Source organism: Cibotium barometz, chromosome 47, assembly GCF_041138505.1.
Source record: "Cibotium barometz isolate CiBa-2024 chromosome 47, ASM4113850v1, whole genome shotgun sequence".
NCBI lineage: Eukaryota > Viridiplantae > Streptophyta > Polypodiopsida > Cyatheales > Cibotiaceae > Cibotium > Cibotium barometz.
This window is the reverse complement of record NC_141092.1, coordinates 41,924,266-41,940,031: the sequence shown is the minus strand read 5'-3', so window position 1 is coordinate 41,940,031 and position 15,766 is coordinate 41,924,266. Positions and strand designations below refer to the sequence as shown.

The following is a 15,766-nucleotide window of genomic DNA, read 5'->3' as shown; positions in this document are numbered from 1 at the left end:
CCTACATTGTACATTGTGTCTGAATTGAAATCCAATGGGATCCTACTTCATCTGCCCATGAAGCGAGCAAAGTCAGCCATTGGATGCCCACATTGAACCATGACAACATTAAGGTTCTCTCAAAACAAGATCTGTGACTCTGCATCCTCTTCCTTCATCTCACAAATAGCAATAACCATCAATCCCTTCAAGCATTACCAAAAGTATATGCATTAGTTACATTAAAACATATTCTTAAACTTTTCATAGGTTTATAGAGCACACAAATTGTACCTCATGTCGTATATAGAACATAACATTGTTGTCCACCCATCAATATTATATGTATGATCAAAATGCACCCATTCATTACACAGTTCCCCTTGTCCTATTCAATGCATGCGGTTCACAAGGTCTACCCCTGATCCTAGGCCTTTTGTGGACATTTTGAAAAGAAAGCATTTGTCATTAGGGCCACCCTTGACCAGGAAACAGACTACCATGCCACAAGCATTCCAATTGCCAAATATGCATTTTTATTGGTGGAAGGTGCTTCCCCAATAGGTTTGGGACATAATACAGACTCCCACATTATTGTAATACTCTTAATTGCATGATGAGAAGCTTTGCAACTTTCCTATCTCCACCTCATAGAGGAGTGCAGTTATTTTGTGAGCTTTGCGTTTCTAGCTTTTATAACAAAGTTTCAAGCATTTTTTGAAATGTTCTTAGTACAGAAAGGTTAAGTTTATAATACTCATTGTTGGGCACATAATTGTTACTCATCATTTTTCATTATAACCATAAATTTTGCACCATGATGTAGCTAGATACATAAAATCATCATCATCACCTACACAATACATAGCAAATGAAATCTCAAGGCTACTTTATAATATTAACTACTTATGTGTATCTAGACACATTGATAGGACTTTTTGCTGTCCATACATTCATATGAAGAAGAAAAGGCATATATCAAAGCATTGCAATTATAATCAGACATACTACCACAAAGAACCTCACCTAGACAATAGTGGAGAACTACATGACATATAAATGTGTCAATAAGTCAATATGTTCCTGAATTTATAGCAATAGAACAGAACCAAGATGTCCAAAAAAAGTGCTATAGAGCTTTTCTGCAAATGTAGTCACAAAAAAACATAACAACATCAAAAGCCATCACATACATAATCCCTAGGAAATAAAGACTCATAAAGATAAGTCCAATATCTCTAGAGTGCTACTCCAAAGGTGGACCACACACCACCCTCATCAAGCACTCAATGTATGCATAGGAGTCCAACTCTAAGCATAAGCAGTGCCGAAACAACTCCGCACTAGCTAAACCAAGGCCTCCACAACTTGCAAAAATATCAAGTACCAAATTTGACTCCGTCTCGTGAATCTAGCAAGCAACCACCTACACAATAACCCCAAGAATTAAAAAATCCACATATCTTCATGTACACTTCTATATTCTCTCGCAAATTCTTAATGAAGAAAGCTGTCTCACATACCTAAAAAAAGCACGTGAGAGTTCAGCACCTCCCCAAACGGATACGCCATCCACCATTGTACGATCTATATCTCCACCTGTCATAGTCACTTGAAGAAAACTCCTCATTGTAGGGAACATATAATGAGACGCCTTCTCTCCCGCCTCTCTATCATAGCAAGGGATATGCACATTGGCATGGTAGAACAAGCCTACAGTGAGGTCAATTACCTACGCACTCCTCAAAGAAGCCACCTGCAGGTCACTTTCTCTTGATGGAGGTATGATGGAGAACCTCCTTAGAAGAGTCAGAAGTGTCAGACATGGTGGCTAGTGGATGGGTGTCAGAAGTGTCAGACATGGTGCTGGCTAGTGGATGGGTGTGAGAGCTCAATAGCAAAATTGGCAAGAGTTTTGGCTAGGGTAACAGCTGAAAGTGAGAAAATGAAGGAGTGGGGCCCTTATTTATAGGTTTGGTAGAAGAGTACGGCCATGGAAAATCTAGGGAATGGCCATGGTATTTACTGGGAAGGCCGTTTGCTGTTGGAACGAGCGACCATGGCAAATGGTTAGTGTAAGCGAACGGCGAATGGGCGAATGGCGAACAGGAGTAGGCTTCTAAATTGGAAAAGGGAATGGTCATTCACTCATGCAATTAGAATGGAATGGCCATGGCATACTTCGAAAACGGGCATGGGATTTGAGTAAGATTTGGAACAATTGTGGGAAACTTCAAAGAGGCGTGGCAATTGAACAGAGAAAGGAATGGCCAAGGCATTCCACTGGGGGTAGGTTGGAATGGCCAGGGCAAACTTGGAATGCCTGTGGCACTTGGGAACCTGTAAAGAGTACGGTTGTGGAAAATTTGGAACGTCTGTGGCTTTTTTTTTGGGTGTGGACACCCTAAAGTAGGTTTTGTACCCAAAGGCTATGTTGCAAGCACCCCATTATGGGTTTTGTATTGACCGCGTGCCCAATTCGCCAAAATAAGGAGTCGATTCCAATTAGGCAATGGCGAGGTAGTGGGCATCACTTCCTTGAGGGATTCTGAGGAGGTGGTTGGTAATGAAGTACCTAATACTAAAAGAGCTGATGATAGCATTGTTGTACTCTATTGTTGCAGACTCACAATGATAGGTGGGGGGATTGCTTATGTTGAAGGTATAGCAGTAATTAACTCTGTCAGTGGGCAACATGGAGGTTGTAGTGTCACTGTGAAGCTTCTGCTTTCCTTTTTCCTAGGCAGTCTTTATAGTGGATGTCACCTTGGGTACCCATTGAAGGGTAGGGGACTGCTGAGTGACACGGGGTGGAAGTTGTGGTTGGGGAGATTTGGGGATCCAAATACGATGATTGCCCTCGCAGAAGTGTTGGGCTCGTATAGAAGAGGTTTGGGGATCCATTGAAGAAGTTGGTTTTGGGTACAGTTGAGGGTTCAATTGAGGGTTAGAACTCCATGGTGGGGAGCGCTTGGGCCTACGTTTGTCTTGTACCCTGTAGGCTTGTGGTTGGTGAATTTGTTGTTGACGTGGGGGATAAGGGCTTTGGTTGCCTAAGATCACCTCATTAATGAAATGTGTTCCATTGTTGCTGACAAGCTTGAGGGGGCAACCGAAACGTGTAATTGACTGATTCATAGAGAAACTTAACAGTCAATCTAGCATCAGCTTTGCAGGTTGCACGAGCTTCTACCCACTTGGTGCAATAGTTCGTAGTTAGCACCTATTATGTATTGAGCTTGAGTGTATTTGGTTTTTGGATTGATGGGTCCAATAAAATCTATGTTCCATTTCTCGAATGGTTATAAGGACACAATTGGGTTTAGGGGCATGTGGTCCTTGAAGCGAGGAATTGATGTACGTTGGCACTCATCACACCATTTGACGTATTCTACAACGTCAGAGTGGGCCACCATAACCTAGCTGTGAGGACCTTACGAGCAGTGATATCTACTACAAAGTGCCCCCCAACACAGGCAAAGTGAGCCTATTCAAGGAGAAGAAATACTCGTCTTCTTGGACACAGCATCATAGAATTTTATCTTTCCTCTGCTTATAAAGTTGGCTTGTGATGAGCTGGTAGGGAGCCACTTGTTTGATTAAGTGACGGGCACAGTCTTTGTTAAGGGGGGATCTACAGGTAAGTCAATGGCTAAGGAATCAAGCATATTTGGAATAGGGCGGCATCTGGTAAATCATCATTTACTCCCACCGGCCGGCTGTTCATCGCGTTGGGGATCCTTGACATGTGGTCTGCAAGGACATGCTGAGAGCCTTTCCTCAATGTAATGGTGAAGTCGAACTCGAGCAAGATAAGCAGCCACTGGGTGATTCTGCTTATCATACAAGGCTTGTTTACCATGTACAAAAGGGCTTGGTGGTCTACAAAGAAAGCAAACTTAGTCGCCACCACAGAAGGTAATGGCGAAACTTCTTGACGGTGTAGACCATAGATAATCCCTCTCTCTCTCGGTCATAGTTTAGTTTCTATCAGCTTCATTAAGTTGACGACTAGCAATACTGATGAGGAAGTCCATCTTGTGTTCTCCTGAAAGATGTGGACATGAAAGATAATGTCCTAGTTTGGGGACCTGAGAATCGAAGCGCTTTTGCCAAGGCCTTTTTGAGCATAGTGTAGGCCTGTTGGCATTCATCAGTCCACTTGAAGACAATGAGGAGTCCGTAAAAAGGTCGAGAAATATCAGCGTACATAAAAATGAATCGCCGATAGTAGCCGACATGCCCCATGAAGCAATCATGAATCATTTTTTACTCTCTCATGAATGGTTTGCCACCCAAGGATGAAATTGTAAGGGACTGGCTTATGTCCAAAATTCATCCACCACGAAGGTGTGGCAGTAAGTAGTTACCATGATCTTAATCTAAAGATCCCTCAGTAGACCAATGGGTCCTGTGGCTCCATTAACAAGTTTAACCAATAAAGTGGTGTCATCCAAGGGTGGGTGCTCCCCATTTTTCCTAGCATTGTTTTGTAATGATGCTCACTCCCGCTCCTCCATCCAAGATTACTATAACTTGGAGGCCATTGAAGGTTATTGGCAAGGCTGCATTGAGTTCATCCTCTTTTGAAGTACTGCCCAAGCTTGTTCACTTAAACCATAGGGGTCCCAGTTACCTTATGGGGTATACAAAATTCTTCTTCCTCAGATTCATTAGAGCTATCAGGATCCACAGTTTCGTGCATGCCTGCTCTGAGGCGTCCTTCCATCCAATCCTTCAGATCATTCCATATACTTGGGCTACTTTGGAGCAATGTGCCGATAGGGATTTGGACCTGAGAAGAGAGGAAGGAAGAGAGACCTGCAATGTCTCTTGGGAACGGAGGCTGTTTCGCGGCGAGGAAGGTTGGTTTGGAGATTGGTCTTAAGCTCTTTTGAGTGTAAGGGATGGGAATAGGGATTTCTATGATCGTTCCCCTAAGATGGTCATCCCCCAGGTTTCTAAGATATTCGGCCACCCTGTTTCCTTGCTAGGGGGTAGCTGCTGCAACGAAAACAACTGCTTAGGTTTGCCTTTGTGGGGGTGGCTAGTCTGGAAGCTCTCTAGGATATACCTAAGCTTCTTTAGTGGGTCTCTCGATGGGCATGGCTCAAGGTATAGGCGATAGGAGGGTCATCTTCTATTTGCGCTTGGCATTCCCTGACTAACTCTTGGGCTGTCAAGAGTCTCTCCTTTTCCTCAATGGGGTTAGGATACTCAGTGAGCTTTTTAAGTAGTTGATGTGTGTGAATAGGTTCTCTAGCTCGAGCGGCAGCGTGTAGAAAATCTTCCTCTTCAGATGAAGAAGTCGATGCGTGACTTGTAGTGCCATCTTCTGAACCACTTTTGATAACCACACGGCTCTCACCCTTGCCGATCTTTGTGGTTTTCTTTCTTGAGCGCCTAGTTGCTCGTGCTTGTTCAGGGACACTGTGGCCCTCTACCGGTTCTACAATGAGGGATTGCTCGAATGAAGCCATCTCTAACACTCAACAGGTTAAGGCTGGTACTGGGATTACCTTTGTGAACCTTTCCCGTCATTCCTGGTCTTAGTGGACAATCCTTATACATGTGCATGTGATTGATACCACACCCTATGCACAACGGGGTCATGGTGGGAGCACCCACAGAGATACTAGCCATTCCCTTCCTGTTGGGACACTCAGCCACTCGGTGAGGTCTCGCACAATCATAACACTGTATGGGTGGTCGCTTTGTCATCTGATTTATGTCTCTGGCCCGCAGTGTTGGGGCTGCTAAGTACACAGGGTACATTTAAAATCCCTCAATAGCATAGTGACTAAAGGTTTGTGAGGGTGGGCTTGTAGGCTCTTGGGTTTCATAGATAGGGACTTCCAGAATTCCCCCCTCATTCCCGTCTTCAAAGATTTCTGTTAGGGTTAGCTGAACTGGTGCAACTTATGGTAGCGGGGGTTGAGGTGGAAGAACCAGGGGTGGTAAGGGAATTTCAGGTACCCTAAGGATTCCTTTGTGGGCGACTTCTTGGCTAGGTTGAGGTGAGTTATGAAGCACAGGTGCTGGCAAGGCCAGTGGCTTGGGGTTAGCAGGCAACACCTGAGGTAGAGCTTAAGCTAAGGCAACTTTTTGATGATAGTAGTTGGAGACCTCATGATTGCCCCATTTCATGCAATATGTACACAGTAGAGCCTAGGAAAGGGTCTCAGATGTGGGCACTCCGTTCCAGTATGGTTAGCTCGACAGACAAGGCACCATACAAGATCTCTCTTTGGATAAAGATGGGGTTGACCTCCCCGTTTTCCATTATTGGGTCATTTGTTGCATTAATGCAACAACCGATTGCTCTACATTTTGACCAGACATGAACTCCTTGCTTTTCCCACCATCAGGCTTTGTGTTGGTAGTCTTGAAAGAAGCTTCTGATGTGCCTCCATGGAGTTCTTGGGAACGTGTTCCCTTGAAATTGTCCTCAAAATCCATAGCACTCCTGCAGCATTGCTCAAAGGAGGCATGGCCCAAGGCATATAATGCATTGTGTAAAGGCACACCATCAAGAACCTCAAGAAATCTCCCTATTAATCTTTTGTTAGAGAACTTTTATCTCTAGCACTGCAACACGAGTGGAGATATCTAACTCTGTTGATGTAGTCTCTAATGGTTTCTCCTTCCTTCAGTCTTACGTTATGCAGCTGCTCAACTAGGCTCCATCTGGTACCTTGGAGAGAATATCCAACCTTGAAAGCTTCTTTCAAAGCTTCAAAGGTGGCTTTATCCTCAGCCTTCAAGGACCTAAACCATTGGCCTGCTTTGCCATCAAGAGTGATGTTGAAGGCACTCACCTCCTTGACTTGATCTTCTACATGGCCGAAGCCATCGTAGATTTGATTAAACATCTCTAAATGTGGGATCGGATCTCCAGCCCCATTAAATTTTGTGATAAGTTTGGAGATGTTAGAGCGGGTTTATTCTGCTCTAATCTCGGTGCAGGTAAACTTTGTACTAGTTGCTGGAGGTGTGATACTTGCAAGCCACCCCCCTCCCTATTTCCATGCCCAATCTCAACATTTCTGGTGTCAACCATGCCATGGCTGGAACAAGAGTAGTTTGAGGAAGGGTTAGTGGAGGAACAGGGTCGGGAGGATAATATGCCATAGGAGACCCATGTCTGATAGGGGGGTTTAAATGTGCCCCTTGTGGTCCCATGTGGTACCCAAGGTAGACTCCTTGTGGTGGGTACTATTGATATACAGGCGGACTGGGCTGATGTGAAGGGCCTGAGCAGACCCTTTCCCTTTGATGCAATGTATCTGGTCCTTGAGATGACGGACCTGGCCCTGGGTTTTGGACGAGTCCTTGGGCCCTATACTGATCAGCTATACCTGAAACAAGCACGGCTCTCCAGACTGGTGGTTTTGTCTAGGTCTATTGACTTTCACTTTGCCTTACTTCCGCTCTAGGATCTAGAGACGGAGTGGGCTTGCTTTCTCGGGTTGGTCCATGCCTCTCACCATGGGTTGCAGTTCTTCTGACTGTGTATTTCCATTATAAAATTATGGATCCTCAAAGCAAGGCTTCTCTGCGAATGTGTGGGAGAGGTAGGATCTTGCTCTTGGACAGACGATTTGTCCATGCACTAAAGTTATGGCTCTCCTATTTCGAGGTCTGGAGTCCCTCATCCCATGCTTGGGTGGTCTTCACTTTCATTGGTACTATCAAAGACAAGCACCATTTGACTCCACTCGGTATTGACCGATGGGTTGACCTTATAATAAGCGAAGGAGCTTCCTAAGAGTTCGCTTCATCGAAGAGAGGGTTATTTCGCACCAATCTACGCAATTGTAGGTGCATGGAAATATGGAATTGCTGTGCAGAACCCCTATGTGAAAAATGTCTTGTCAGTTAAAATGTCTATTGTTGTGCCATTCGCTTTTGTAAAACGTCAAAGCCTTCTTGAGACACTCTAAAAACTTTGTATCATGTACTACTAGTATTACAACAAGAAGCTTGGCCATGCAATTGAAAATTGCTTCAAACTTCAAAATAATGATAAGAAGAAAAAGGAATCCGACAAGGGTTCTGGCAGTTCTACCCATGACACTCAGAGTTCAAATAAAGAGGACTCTGCTAATACTTTTGTCTATGAAGAGTTCTTACTAATGGCTATTTGAAGTTATAATCTTGAACTAGATGGGCGTACCAAGTTAAGTCTAGAGTGGAACGGGCGTTCGCTTCAAGATGAGAAGGGAGTGTTCGCTTCCAAAGGTGAATGGAATGGACATTCACCCCCAAAGAAAGAAAGGAACAGGCGTTCACTTCCAAAATATGAAGACGGAAGGAAAGGCACGGGCATGGCAATTGCAATTGAGCTCCCGAACGGGTGTTCGCTTCTCAATGAGAAGGAAACAAGCGTTGCAGGTTCAGAACGGGCATGGCACTTCAAGAACGGCCGCGACACTGTCAGATTTGGGAATTTTTTAAGATTTGTCTGGGGATTTATGGGTGCAGGTCTGATAGCCCCCTGAATATTCTCTGACAGTACTGTTACACACCCTAGATTGAATGAAATTTATGCTGAGTTTAATGCAATTATTCCTATTTTAATGCATCTACCACATTTAGGTAGGAAATCTTGCTAGATTTGGTCAACAACAGAAGGGAATGGCGTGGCAGATGTGCCACGACCGTGGCCTGTTAAGCGAATGACCGTTCGCTTCTCAGAACATCCCAACAAAATGCAGTTTCGCCTGGTTTTTTCCTCAAGGTCTTGTTGATTCAGGTGTTTTCCCATTTTTTTGTGTGTTTTTGTGTTTCAATAGGGAGCTAGAGCTAATCTCTAGCTATCTATTTTTGCGTACAATGCATGATTAAAACTAACTAATTAGTTGATTAAGCTAGAATAAAAACTTAAAGAAAAAAAACACAAAAAATTAAGATTTTGCATGAATGTTAAGGGCAATGTGAGAGCACTCACCTGCTTCTCCTGCTCTCAGTGAAGAGTCGAATGCTCCAATGCTCGATTAACCTCCAATGCTCCCATCAAAAAACAAAACTAAACAAGATTAAACAACCAACTGGTGGATTTGGACTCCAACTGGGCTAATCAAAGGCACTAGCAATGAATAGAGTGGAGGACCCTAAGCCAAATGCATTCACCGACAATGGTGCCAAAGATGTTAAGGAAAACATGCTACCTTGCACACAAGAGAGAAAGAAGAGAAGAAGGATGCATGCAAGAGTCAAGTCCGGAGAGTTGCACTCGGCCAACCCTAAGAGGGTTAACTCCTCAATGTGAAGCCACTAGGGGCTCACTCCACCTCTTCTTGTGTCACCCAAGAAGAGATCCAATAGCTATATAGAGAGCAAGAAGGAGGGATCTATGGAGAGCTCAACCTCTACCTCATGCAACTAGCATGCAAAAGGGACATGGTAGTAATTTCTAAAAAATTAGAAGAGTTATGCTAGTCCATAGGTCCCCTCTTTTGTTCTAAAAAAACCAACAAATGGTTCACAACCTCTGTCTACCCCCCAACTCAACATTCATCCTAGTCCAACTCAAAACCCGTTGCTCTTTAAGCAACTCTAACTCCCTACATAGTTCCCCTAGTCCCCCTAAACTCTCCTTGACCTGTCACACCCAACCTTGCATCCATTCCCTTTACTTGCCTGCCAACATCCTCCTCTAGGCTTGTTAACCACTCCGGTTAACATTACCTTTTACGTGGCTACACCCTTTGTAATTTATCCTTTTCTAACCGCGCAATGCACTCATTATATAAGAGACATGGGATGACTGAGATTACACTTGTGTAACACCCGGTTATGAGGAATAGTTGTACATAGAGCTAGAGAAACTAGGAAGACTAGTTTTGGGCCCCCAATTGTAAATGGGTAGCCGGACATTATAACTATGAGCTCTTGTATATAAGTCATTTTATAGAATATGAAAAGGGACAATCCCAATTGAGTTTGCCTTCTCTCTCTCTCTCTCTCTCTCTCTCTCTCTCTCTCTCATATTTGAGCTTGTGTTTGCATGTTAGGTTGTGTTCTTGCTTACTTGCATATTGGATTGTTAGTGTATGTAAGTAGGGATGGTAATGCTCTCTTTTCTCCTCTTCTCTACCCTCTCTTTGTTATAAACATAATATTAATTTATTAGTTTCTAGAGAGAGAAAATAGGATTATGCATGAAATATGAGACTAGATGACCATAGAAGAGTCTAAAAATTCTAGATTTATGATTACCATGGTTTTGTTTAAATTTTGAATAAGTTTGGGTCAGTTTTTAGAGAGAGAATTAAATAATTATTTCTAGAGAGAGAATATAGTAAATTGACTAAATTGAGGGTATAAGTAGCAAATAAAGACTTAAACTAAGTAGATATTGAGATCCAAATCTGTTGAAATTTTGATAGTAGATGGACACTATTTTTAGAGAAAGAGTGAGTAAATTGTGCCAAATTGGAGAGACATAAAATGGCTTAGATGTACATAGGTAAGTTAATATTATATTTAAGGTTAGAAATTAAAAAGTTAGGATTTTCCAACTAGGAGGAATCAAATTGAGACCCAATTTCCAGAGAGAGAAAGTATAAATTTAGTGAGAGAATAGCTTATGTGTAGAGTTGTGCATTAATACTTGTATAAGGATTGATTATGAGAACGATTATTAATTAGTTGATGTAGTTGAAATAAACTAAACATTCTTCTTTTCTAATGTTTTTTCACCTCGATTTTGGATGCCTTTCAAATATTTTAAAAATAAAGAATCTAGATTATTCACTTTACTTGTTAGTTTGCATGCAATGCAATCTCTCTCTGCAACTTTAGCAAATTCCAAAACTAAAAGGTGTTTCTTTTTTCGTTACATTGTAGAATTGCATGTGGACAAGAGCCTCTCTCTCTCTCTCTCTAGGTTCCATCAGTCTCACATAGCATTTTAAAAGCTTGTAAAGTGGCTCATCACATAGGTTGCACGTAGAGAACCAAAAGAGGGTGGATCTCACAAGGGAGCACAGGGTTCTCTAAAATAGTAGGTTCTAGCAACACATAGGAGGTGTTGGTGGGAGAAAGACTTAGAGAGCAGGCATTGCTAGGGGTGGGGCATGGAGCAAAGGGGAGGAGGAGGGGCAAAGAAGGTTTGCATATGGGTGAAGTAGGAGCGCAAGGCATGAAGGATATGATAAGGTTAAGGACTAAACGCCCTGTCCAGCAATGCTTTTGTGGGACGGGGCCCAACGTCGGAGCTCACCGTCCGGCCAATGTCATCAACAGAGTGCTCAAGCCTAAATGCTTATGGCACCATGCCCACCTACTTTGGCTGCGAATGAAATCGGTCCACGTGTACTCCTTGCCCTTTTTTTCCTACAGGTAAAACTTTTTTCCGCACTTTTTGAATGACTGGTCGGAACTATCCCTTCATGAGCGAGAAGGCCTCGGTCCGACCACCCAGGTCACTTTTTGGGCCCGACGAAGTTGACCAGAGATAGTCATGTGGAGAGTCTAAGAGGACCAAAAGAGGAACTTAGAATGTGTGAGAGAGAGAGAGAGAGAGAGAGAGAGAGAGAGAGAGAGGGTTTAAGTTTATCTAATGTGTGTGTGTGTGTGTGTGAGAGAGAGAGAGAGAGAGAGAGAGAGAGAGGGTTTAGCGTGCCAGTTTATCTCAGTTTATTAGGGTTCACCACCCCTCGAACCCTGCAACTGAAAATTCCAACAACAGCTTCTTAAGTGCAAGATGAGTTTTATCAGTTCTGCTAGGGTTTGAGGAGGACTAATCATGGTTTACGCAGAATCCGCATAGATTTGTGACGGTTTAAGCAGGATCCACAACTCAGCTTTGGTAGGGCTTAGGGTATAAGAAGAATCCTCACACTGTATCAACAGAAACAGCGGCAACTGGGCATCTTGCTTGGGAACCTTACAGCACCATAAAAATCCTCGGTTCAAACTCTCACTGGGTTCAAAGCTCAGAGTATTCAGATAATTAGTAGTTTTATCAAGAACCTAATTGGTGAGTGACTTAATCTGTGCAACTTGCTGCTTGATTTGGGCTCCCTTGCAAGGGCTTAACCAGCACCCTCAAATTAGAGTTATAACTTAGGGTTTGTTCAGAACCCTAAAACTCAGAGCACAGCTGATTGTGGACTTCGCCAGGGTTTTACATACGCAGGGTCAATTGCGCATCTTGCGGGGTTTTTAAAGCTCAAAGAATCCACTGAACTAAGCATATAATGATCTGCACAGGGTCTGTTGGGCAACATGCTAGGTTTTTCTGAACCCAAGAAGCAAAGCAAGCGAAGTTTACCTGACCAGGGGCACCTTGCCAGGTCTTCTAGAAGCCGAATATACTGATTTGCGCTCCTAGCATGCCTTAGTTTCCAGCTTGCTGAAAAAGCATACGGCTGCGATGTCCCCATCAAAAAACCTTCGGTTTGTGATGGGCCGAGCAGTAACAGCACATAATGCCAGGCTTACACAGGCAAGGGCTCTCCATCAGGTGAAGCTTGCTGATGCTTGTGAGATGGACACTTCTGGATTGAGTCCTGAGGAAGTTTTGCAGAGATATGGATCCAAACTGACACCGACCGTGGTAAGCACTTTAATAAATAGGCAAGGGGATTCTGAAGAGGCTTACAAATTCTTCAACTTGGCTCGGCAGCACAATGGGTACAAGCATAATGGTGTGGCTTATAGTGCAATGATACATTCTCTCTGCAGGGCCAAGCATTTTGACTTGCTAGAGAAGATATTGGAAGAAATGAAAGCAGAGAACTGCTCCGTGAGAGCCCCAACCTTCACATTTATGCTGAAAACCATGGGGGAAGAAGGCATGGTTCAGGAAACCCTAAGCCTTTTTCATCGAATGGCTGACTTTGGTTGTAAACCTGAGCCCTTAACATACAACTGTGTCCTCAGCATTATCGTAAAGGCTGGTTATCTAGATGAAGCTATGAGAATATACATGGAAATGAGACATGCTGATGTGTATCCAAATAGCATCTTAGTGGGTATGCTTACCAATGGCCTATGCAAAGGAGATAAGCTGGATGAAGCTTTGAAACTGGTGGAGGGTGTAGCGGGAACTCCTGGGAGTGTTGATGCTTTGACTCTTAATGGTGTGGTCGGGTGTCTGTGCAAAGCAGCGAGGCCTTATGATGCTTCTAGATTTGTAGAGAACATGAAGGCCTTTAAGATTGCTCCCGATGTTGTCACATACAATAAATTGATGGTTGGCTTTTGCGACCTTGGAAAAGTGGATGAAGCTGTGGGGCTTCTGGACAAGATGCTGGAGGAATCCATAACACCTAATGTGGTGATTTTCAATACACTACTTGATGGCCTATGCAAGCAGGCAAGAATTGATGAAGCTTGGCCACTTTTTGAAAACATGAGAGGCACCGTAAAACGAGATGCGACAACTTACAACATCATGGTTAGTGGTCTTTGCAAAAAGAAAAGAGTTGAAGAAGCCCAAAAACTTGTGTGTGAGATGATTCAAAGAGGCTTCATACCCACCGTCCACACCTATTCTGCTTTTGTTCATGGGCTTTTCAAGCTGGGTAAAGTGGAAAAGGCTTGTGATCTAATGCATGCTGCAAAGGAGAATGGAATCGTTCCTGACACCATACTCTACAATGAGCTCATCGATGGACTGTGCAAGGCAGGAAGGGTGGATGATGCACGTGTTATGCTGCAGCGGATGGCAGAGAGTGGCTGTTCTCCTGACAAATACACTTTCAGTTCAATGATCAATGGTCTTTGCAAAGCAGGCAGAGTTTTCGAGGCAATGGAGTTTTTAAATAATGACATGTTGAAGAGTGGCTGCGTCGCAGACATAATTGCTTGGACTCCGATCCTTCAGGGTCTTTGCAGAGCAAAGAGGACAGATGACGCTCTGAAGCTTCTGGATGTGATAACAGACCAAGGATGCATACCCATTAGAAGCACATTCAATGCTATCCTCAAAGGTCTTAGCAAGGCAGGGAGGCTGGATGATATCAGAAGGTTTTTGATTGAAATGGAGCAAAATGGTATCCTGCCAGATAAAGTGACATATGCAGCTTTGATAGATGGCAATACCCACCATGTTTCAGGGACGGTTGATCTTTTCAAGCCCCTTATCGGAAGCAATGTTGTTCTTGATTCAGGAAGATACACTTGGCTGATCGATGGTTTGTTCAAAACTGGAGAGGTTGAATTTGCTATGCAGGTCTTTCAGGAGATGTGGAGAGTTGGGTGTGTACCAGTTACCTGCACATATAATGCACTCATTGATGGGCTTTGTAAAAATCACAAGCTACTGGAAGCAAGAGAGTTTTTCCAAAGCATGAAGGAAAACAGATGTGTTCCGGATACTGTTACCTACACTGTACTCATGCACGGTCTTTGCAATGCAAGCCAATTCGATGAAGCAGACTTACTATACAAAGAAATGCAAACTGAGGGTTGCCGACCAGATGTCATTACATACGGTGTTTTGCTTGATGGGTTTTCTCGTGGTGGCAGATTGAAGGAAGTCTTTGGGCTTTTGAATGACATGAGAGTTCAAGGGTGTCCTCCTAATGATACAGCATTGAAGGTTCTCTTCCGGAGTCTCAGCCCCAAGGACACCAAGAGAATTAACAAGTATATTAAAGAAGTATTTGGAATTGTCTACACTCCAGAAGCTTCTGAGAGTCAGTCAGTCACAGTTGAGAGCCAGGAGGAGGACACAACAAGGCCTGGTTCTATTAGAAAGGGCTCTTCCAAGGTTTCAAAAGAAGGGAAAACCCAGGAGGAGGACACTAAGAGGTCTGGTTCTGTCAGAAAGGGATCTTTGAAGGTTTCAAGAGAAGGGAAAACCCAGGAGGAGGACACAAAGAGGCCTGGTTCTGTCAGAAAGGGATCTTTGAAGGTTTCAAAAGAAGGGAAAACCCAGGAGGAGGACACAATGAGGCCTGGTTCTGTCAGAAAGGGGTCTTTGAAGGTTTCAAAAGAAGGGAAAACCCAGGAGGACACAAAGAGTCCTGGTTCTGTCAGAAAGGGATCTTTCAAGGTTTCAAAAGAAGGAAAAACGCAGCCAGAGATGAAAACACTGGGCTCTTCTACCAGAAAAGGCTCTTCTAAGGTGTCAAAGAAAACCAGAAGTGAGAGGGCCTGAAAGGAAAGCAAAAATAGGAAATTTTTTGAGACGGTAAGGTTTTTTTTTCGTCATTTTATGAGGATCCAAACCATCATTTTCTCTGCGCACTTGTTATCATGTGTAAAATGATGTTACGGCATTTTAATCATAGCTAAACAGAGGAGTTGGTTACTAATGAAATTGCTATTATATTAAAGGTGGCCTTGTGGTGATCACCGCTATTGGAGACGACAAAGCTAATAACAAAAGCGTTTCTCTATTCGAGTCTCAAGACGAGCTCGCTCGTTCTTGACCTCGGCTGGAAAAATAAAAAACAAAAACAAATCATTGGGATCAATGACTACTGGATTGTAGCCTGAGAATCCTGCCACATACCTTGCATGCTCATAGCTCTCCATGCTTTGGCGTGGGTGCCACCTCCACGCCGGTGGACTCCCCCTTTCGGAGTGACTCGTGTCCCTCGAAGGACGGCTGGTTTTCAGCCTCCAGAAGCCTCCGGACGTCTCCCACACACATAGTGGATGGTCAGATTGCGCTCCGGAAAGGAAGTGCGTTTTCCTGCTATGGCGAGCTTCGACGATGAGAGAGACCAAGAACCATGGGACCAGAGTGCACCAGGCAGCCCAACTAGGGCACCAGGTTTGAGTGTTACAGATATGTTCCAGTAGATGATGCGAGCAATCGCAGACC

General features: G+C 43.7%; 1 protein-coding gene across 1 annotated transcript; it reads left to right on the top strand.

The window, feature by feature from the left end:
* Positions 1 to 11,562: 11,562 nt before the first annotated feature.
* Positions 11,563 to 15,251, top strand: LOC147611700 (uncharacterized). Its single transcript, XM_086784756.1, has one exon. It carries the CDS (start codon positions 12,362 to 12,364, stop codon positions 15,092 to 15,094), a length of 2,733 nt encoding a protein of 910 aa, XP_086640882.1. The 5' UTR covers positions 11,563 to 12,361; the 3' UTR covers positions 15,095 to 15,251.
* Positions 15,252 to 15,766: the final 515 nt, after the last annotated feature.